Raw genomic sequence first — 7,901 nt, 5'->3', positions numbered from 1 at the left:
CAAAGTAGACAAAGATAGGTCATTTAGAGACCCTGCTAATGTTATGTGATATTCCCTTTAATTCATTTAATGATTTGGAGGTTTAATCCACCTGCAAATACAGCATCACCTCATGTTGACATGAAGACTGGACAGTTGGCGATAATACGCTTGTATAATCTTGACATTCTACTTGTCTTAGATGTTGATCCCTTAATGTCTGAGGGCAGCAGAGCATATGGCCTCAGTAAAGTGCAGGCAGGGCAGGATTTTAAAGCTCAGGAATAATTAACAGTTTAAAGAAAGGAAAAGAGATTATTTTCACTGCCACAAGGTTCAAGGAGTTCTGAGACCCCTGCAGTCAGTGGACCTTGAAACTGCAGACAGCAAATGCTACTGCAGTGGCTCATTAGTTTTAGACCTCCGCGCTGGATCTGAGCTGTTCAAGCTAAGTGAGTGATTAGGTTTCTAGCTCAGACTATTTATGCCTCTAATTTACTTTGTAAAGTGGTGGGTCAATGTTTGGTCAGTAAATGTATATAAAAGTAACTTTTGAATGAAATGTCAGATCACTCAAGTACCCACAACAATATCAAGACTATGTTGACCACAATACAACATGTTTCACTTTTTTTTTTTTTTTATTATTATTTTTTAATTAAACTTATTTATTTTCTGATGAACTCATGAAACCTTCAGTCTTTCAATATTTTCTGTAAAATAACTTTTTGAGGAGCAAACTTGAAACTAATAAATTATTAGTCCTGACGCATTATTGACTGACAGATTTTGAGCCAATCAAAAAATATATAAGGCCAGTTTTGGCCAATCAAAAAAAAGCTAATTTTATAGAAGGCGGGATTTAGCCGTGCTGATGCCATTGCTGGTTACCATATTTTTAAAAAAAGCACAGCGGAAACTAAAGTTTACAGCTTATGAAACTCCTAGAATGAATGGGACCGCATACTCCAACTTTGACAAACAAGAACATGTCCTGAAATTAGGAGAGACATTTGAGAAACACCCTAAAAGTGCCTACCACACAGTGCGATGTAAGTGATTTGTTTCAGTTGGCTTGTACTGTAGCTAACAGTAGCATGCTAGTTAGCGTTTTAGCTAAACATCCGGAAATTGTTGTGTGACGTGCATTGTAGTTCATTTCTTTACTCTGGTTTTTCCGTTTCTATCAATGGTCTGTTTCCAAGTTATATTGTATTCGTATTTATCAGGCTTTTGTATAATCATACTTTTACTGTCGCAAGACATTACCTCAGGCTGTTCAAAGTATTTGCTGAAGTTAGCGCAGTATTAGGTTGCGCAGTAGCAACCCCTGGTGGTAAAAGCAGCCCGTATCAGTTTATATCAATAATGCCATGTATGTTTTTGCTTTTTCTTATGTATTTAAAAAGTGAAGCATACACAGTTCCCTAATTTTCTTTCTTTTTATTCTTCCAACAGATGACTTTAAACCAGCATCCATTGACACAACATGTGAAGGGGAGCTCGAAGTTGGCAAAGGCGAACAAGTCACAATTACATTACCCAATTTAGAGGTTAGAGTTTGGTGATTCAGAGTTTTGTTAAAAAATAGTTTGGATTTAGAGATTTTTTTTAAAAGAATAAAATAAAATGATGATAGAGAATTATATACCAATATTAATATTAACACTTTACCATTGCAGATGGTGGATTCATATTTCACATAAAGGGAGTGATTTGCACTCTCACATTTGATCAGATTTTAATGTCTTAATTAAGATTTAAATAATTTTTTATTTTGAAGATTTAAGTAATTCAAACTGCCTTATCATCTGTTAATTGGAAAATAAACAATTAAGTTTTACAACCTAACATACCCTATTCAACTTTTTTCTGTCTTGTCACAAACTTTTTCTGAGATTGGACTCAAGTTTATAGCGTTTCGCAGTCTAAAATTTAAACCTACCTAAGTTACCACTTTTATATTTTTAATTTTATTTTATTTACTTCCTTCTTATAGGGTTCAAGTGCTCCAGTAACAGTCTTTAAGGGATCCAAGAGGCCTTATATGAAGGAGTGCATCCTTATTGTAAACCATGATACAGGAGAGTACAGACTGGAAAAACTCAACAGCAATATTGCTGTAAAGAAGACCAGGTGGGATGAAAAAATTGTCCCCTAGCAACTCTTGCCCTTTGTGGCAAAAGTTGCAAAATTGTGTAGATTTTTTTTTTTTTTTTTTTTAAATCACAGATTTACAACAGCAGCACAAATAATTGACAGGAAAAAATAGCTGGTTTACATTTAGTTGAAGTGTAATTATTTAAACTGGTGGTAAATGTGTGTAACATTTTCATGATTTTATTTTCTTTCTTTTCCTATTTACATGGACTTCAGAGCTGAGGGTAGCAGTAAAATTCATTCTCGTTTGGAACAACAAACCAGTCGTCTCAGCCAGCAGATGAAGAGTAACAGCAGCAGCAGCAGCAGCGGTAACAAGACGTCCACTCACTCAAAGAATTCCCCTTCCAAAGAAAAGACTTCCCCAGCATCACCAATGGATGATATTGAGAGAGGTAACATATCAATTGCTTTCACAGGAATCTACATCTGCTTTACATTCAACATTTACCATATTTACATGGTGAATGATTGTACATTTCTGTCTGGTTTTATCCAGTGTGCACACTTGGTTCATGGTTGGGATTAACCCACGTTTCTTCCTCTTTGATCCATTTTGTACAGAGCTGATGGCAGAAGCACGGGTCATGGATCAGCTGAGCAGCAGCAACAGTTCTTCAGACTCTAATAGTTCATCCTCCAGCAGTGATGACAGCTCGAGCAGCAGCGATTCAGAAGATGAACAGACCCCTGCAGCACCCTCGGCTAACCCGAGCATGCCCATCATAAACGCCAGCACCAACCCAACAAGTCGCCACCAAGAAAGTGGAGGACTCATGAACACGCTCGGTATGTAGCCTATTTAACTTAATGAGTATATAAGGAAGCTCATTTCACATTCTTTTTCACTATCTATGAATATAGCAAGAGTCCTGAAGTCTTCAAATGTCTTGAATCCATATAATTATTGGTTTGTCTGAAATTCAGGTTGAAAAGGTTTTAAAGTCATTTCACTGGAAAGTGTTCACTGTTTAGTGCCTCTTGTTTAAATTAAGTTATTTTCAAGAAAGGACCACACAGGATTATTCTGATTCACACTTAAATGTACAGAAATAACTACCATAAAGGTGTTTAAAAAAATAATAAAACAATGCCTCCATAGCTGAGGCAAGGAAGCCCAGACTTCCCTCTCCCCAGCCACATTTGCCAGCACTGCTGGGGTTATCCTAAGGCGTTCCCAGGCCAAGGCTAAGAGATATAATCCCTCCAGCATGTCCTGGGTCTTCCCGAGGGTCTCCTCCCGCAGGGACGTGCCCGGAACACTTCACCAGGCAGGCATCCAGGAGGCATCCTGACCAGATGCTTGGGCCATCTCAACTTGCTCCTCTCGATGTGGACGAGCAGCTCCAGGATGACTGGGCTTCTCACCCTATCTCTAAGGGAGAACCCGGCCACCCTGCATAGGAATCTCATAACAACCGCTGTACACGGGATGTTTTTCTTTGGGTTACGACCAAGCGGCAATCTCTGGTGGTTAAAATATGAAACCTATGCGGAAGTGCATAAAACTGCAGTTCCTCCTTCATCCGCTAGGGGCTGTCTGCAAAACAGAGCAAATCCCCATAGACTCCCATGTTAAAAAGACCAACTTCACGGCAGAAATAAACATGTTTACAGTCTGGTTCAAAAATCCATTTTCGGTTTATAGGTCAGGTTTACTTTCATGACAACTGTGGGGGGAGTGAATTTTTTTCTAACTCGCCCGTTTTAAAGTAATTTAATCTCGAAGTTCGGCATATTTAGGGACATGTCCTTTTGATTGACAGGTACCAATCTCAAGTCAAGAAGAACGTAAAACAACCGTGGTTTTTAGCCGGTTTATATTGTGACTTAGCTTTAGCCCACTTACCTCCGTTAGCTGGTTAGCTCCTGTTATTTCCGGGTTAGCTCGGTTAGCTCCTAGCTACAGAAAGCTCGGAGTTCGCTCGATGTCAATCATCCACCATGATGCTCACAGCCTCCCTCTCAGCTCCACCTCTTTGCCCATATTTGTATCGTCTGGGCAAGATGACGCGCATACCCCTGCCAAGATGGCGATGGTAGGAACTGCCCACCGAGCTTCAGTTTAGGTCTTCAGAAACCTATGGGTGATGTCATAGAGGCTACGTCCATCTCTTTTTATACAGTCCATGGTCACGACCCACAGCTCATGACCACAGGTTTTGTAAACAGTTTAGTGACAAAAGAGTGCTGTTTTTTGGGGGTTGAATTTAGAAATAAAGCAATAAAGCAGTTGTCTTTTCTGTTTAAGAATGGATCTGTGAGCTTTTTGGTATTTTTCATGGGACACTGCTTCAAACAGAGCACATCATGGCTACCATCTTTAAAAGAAAAGCAAGAAACATTAGTCTCAACTTTTGCAAATGTCACATTTCACTGGTTCACAACCCCAAGTAGCAAGTTGGCAGGATTGTTTCCTTCAGTGTTCTACATTGAACATACATACTGCTGATTTGAAAGCAGAAGCGGGTCAGACTGTGATCTTGGCCATTTGTTCACTGTGTGAAATAAGGCTTAAAATCATGTTGTGAAATCGACTTTAGTGGGTCTACACTACCAAACGCAAGTAAGTACAAGTAGAATATTGACTTATTCTTTCAAGTTATGACAGATGGTGTGTGGGTTTCATGTGAGGAAATATAGATGTCATGCGGAAGGGGTTGAAGTTTGTGTACCTCAAAGCCCACAAGTAGTAACAGGCAAAATGGGGTATGTGTGTAAGGGCATCACAGAACAGATTCACCTCTTTGTCACTACTGATTCTGTAAGCATTGGTGTGAAAGCACGCACCAATCGAGAGCAGAGCACTTGTAGCATGTTTTTCACCAATAAGTGCACTTGAGATGTTTTGTTTATTGACTCCACATATACACACAACACTACATATATATATTTATCTTTTTAACCCTCTACTTTCAGAGAAAGACCTCCATCTGAGTGACTCCGGCAGTGAAAGCGATGACTAAAACATATGAAGATTATTCTTATTGAGGAGAAGAGGAGCCAGTAACAGACCTGTTGGTGTCTTGCTTCTTTTAACGTGAGACTTTCTTGCATATTCATAATTCTGTGCTGCTTCTCTCCTTTAAAAAAAAAAAAAAAAAAATCATCTAATTGAGCCTTAGTTCTTTTTTGTGTGAGACGATTATGTTTAGAAATGCCTTAGTTCAGATATGAAGTTGTAGTGCAAGAAGCCAGGAAATATCTGTAAAATCTCTCATAAAATACTCTGACATGGTTAAACTGACCATGGAAATATGAGGTGTAAAATGACAGTGGTCTTCATAAAGTGTAAATAGTTGTTTCTCCTGATCAATTGTCTTAAATCACTTCCTTTTCTTCTACATTTCAGCTTAGTGATGCTGGTTGTGCCTAGTGTTCTATATCAGTAGTAAGACTGCATCAGCTGCTAGTTTCTGAGGCAAAACTGTAGCAGCAGATCAATATATTTTTTAGTTTTCACAATAAGCCACATAGAAATGACAGTCTTCTCTTTGTCTCTTTTGAGTTATAAGATCCTTATTTAGCTTTTTCCTACAAATCACTGCAGGGCAACACAAACTTAATTTATTATTTAAACATTATTTTACTCAGCAGAACAAGTATCCAGAAATGGTTGATCATAAGTGACTCATGGTTGTTTATTATTGCAGCATGAAGAATGTAAGTCCAGTGCTCGATTTCTTTAGGTCATTGCTCTCTCCGGACAAATGTATCTCCCTTTTTAATGACTAAACTCTTCACTCTGTTTGCAAAATATTGGACTATCTCCCTGCAAATTTATAAGGGAGAATGACCACCTGTTTTAAGAAGGATTTAGGACAGTAAGCGTTTAATAGTGGAGAGCTGGAAGACTAATTCTCAGTGGAGCTTAAGTAAAGGTTGCTGATGATTATCTCTAGTTTTATACTGTTACTTCAACTCTCCTTTTACCCCATAACACAGTGGTAATTGTCAACATAAAAAATGGTTATTATTGCAGCTTTTTAAAGCAAGCTCTCTCATATCTCACACATTGGATGAATGATGTAGCGTGAAAGAGGATTGGAATTATTTGCAAGAACAAAGTAATGCACTATTATTTGGTGGACTCAGGTAGGGTAATTCTTTGTTGCTTTAAACCTGCGATACTTGAATCTAATAATTTATCTTGCTGAACACACTCGACCAACGTAGAATTAATTTGATGTATGTTTTTTAATTCCCAAACTTTTGGAAGCGCAAGTGAAGAAAACAATCCAGGTGCATCAAAGCTGCATCTCAGTTTGAGTCTTAAAGAATTTCTTGTGCCTTTTTTCAAGTTTTCTCAAGCAGTTTTTACAACAGCCCACAAGGAGTAAGAAGTCATTTAAAATTTCTTATCACAGCTAAGCCGTTTCCACAAACTGAAAGCTGCTGCTTATGTAACAATTTTGCCAATTGTACTGACTGGATACAATAGGAGGCTGCGATTCATGTTGCCTTTGGATTAGACAAGTCAAAGTGTGTCTAAAGCCTTTAGGACAAAGGTGGAAAATTCATTTGTAAAATCTTTGAGAATGATTAAAGATTTTTATTCTTTCTTGTGTTTTTGCATCATTTTGCACGTTTTCCCAACAACTAAGATTTAGACATGTGAGCGTATGTCATATTATACTCAAGCTGGCATTATTGGGGGGGGGGGGGGGATATGTACAAGACATGTTTTTTCAAGGAAACTTCCCATTATGGTTTTGTATTGATTCACTGTTAATTTTAAGATTGCAGCAGCACAAGATTGCACAAGGTAAATCCCTTTCAAACTGAACTATCTATCTGAAATGTGTTTAAATTGTTGTTCAGTAGAAATATTTTTTAAAATACCAAGCCAACTGTTATAGTTTGTCACTATAAACTCATATATTGAACAATAGTTTGAGGCAGTCACTGTTATCAAGTGTTTTCTGTAACCATCAGTCAGACTTCTGCACTGATTGACAGCTGTTTTGGCCCACTGATTATCAGCAAAGTGCTTTTTTTAAATTTATTTTTTAACTACTCAATGCAAAAGCAACGCTCAAATCACTCAATTATAATTTGACGCATTTTTAACTGTTACTTTTGATCTTCAGTTATTTGAGTGACTATTGTGAATTTGGCCTTTTCTTTAATGAAAGGGTATGAATAAATTTGAGGATGACTATATACATGGTGTCCATAAAGTCTCACTTAAAATTTAAAGTATTACAAAGACATGATGGTGTGTATTAATCAAATTTATTCCATGTGGTTTACAAAGTTTTAAATAACATTTCATTGGTGTAGCTCAGGTTACCCTTATAAAGAGCTTCTTTTTAATGCAACATGTATTGTGTTTTTATCTGTTCTATTAAACAGAAGCTCTTTAAAAGGGTACATGAAATATACCAACAAAATGTTATTTAAAACTTTCATAAGACTGAGATGGAAGTAATTTGAAAAATACTTTTACTTTTAACACTTGTTTATGAAGTTGGTTACAATGAAGGAATGATCATTTAAAAAAAAAAAAAAAAAAAAAAAAAAATATATATATATATATATATATATATATATATATATATATATATATATATATATATATATATATATATATATGATCTATGGACTACATTTTTGTCCAAAAAAAAAAAAAAAGAAAACGTTCATGCAGACATTTGTGGTTATAAAAACAGACCTGCCTTTTCCTGTTGTAATATGAGATGAAAACTAAACAAACTTTTGTTCCACCCTCCTTTTTGTTTTTTTGTTTGGCTTTTTTTTTT

The 7,901-nt window shown here is 36.8% G+C and overlaps 1 protein-coding gene across 1 annotated transcript; it reads left to right on the top strand.

Moving 5' to 3' along the window:
- The first annotated feature begins 877 nt into the window (after positions 1-877).
- On the top strand, positions 878-6,645 carry eaf2 (ELL associated factor 2). Its single transcript, XM_079254184.1, has 6 exons — positions 878-1,031; positions 1,438-1,532; positions 1,979-2,115; positions 2,356-2,534; positions 2,704-2,928; positions 5,059-6,645. Exons 1-6 carry the CDS (start codon positions 929-931, stop codon positions 5,103-5,105), a joined length of 786 nt encoding a protein of 261 aa, XP_079110310.1. The 5' UTR covers positions 878-928; the 3' UTR covers positions 5,106-6,645.
- Positions 6,646-7,901: the final 1,256 nt, after the last annotated feature.

The sequence above is a fragment of the Telmatherina bonti genome (genome assembly GCF_933228915.1).
Source record: "Telmatherina bonti genome assembly, chromosome: 15".
In the NCBI taxonomy this organism is placed as follows: domain Eukaryota; kingdom Metazoa; phylum Chordata; class Actinopteri; order Atheriniformes; family Telmatherinidae; genus Telmatherina; species Telmatherina bonti.
The sequence above is the reverse complement of the archived record's forward strand: the minus strand, read 5'-3'. Positions and strand labels throughout refer to the sequence as shown.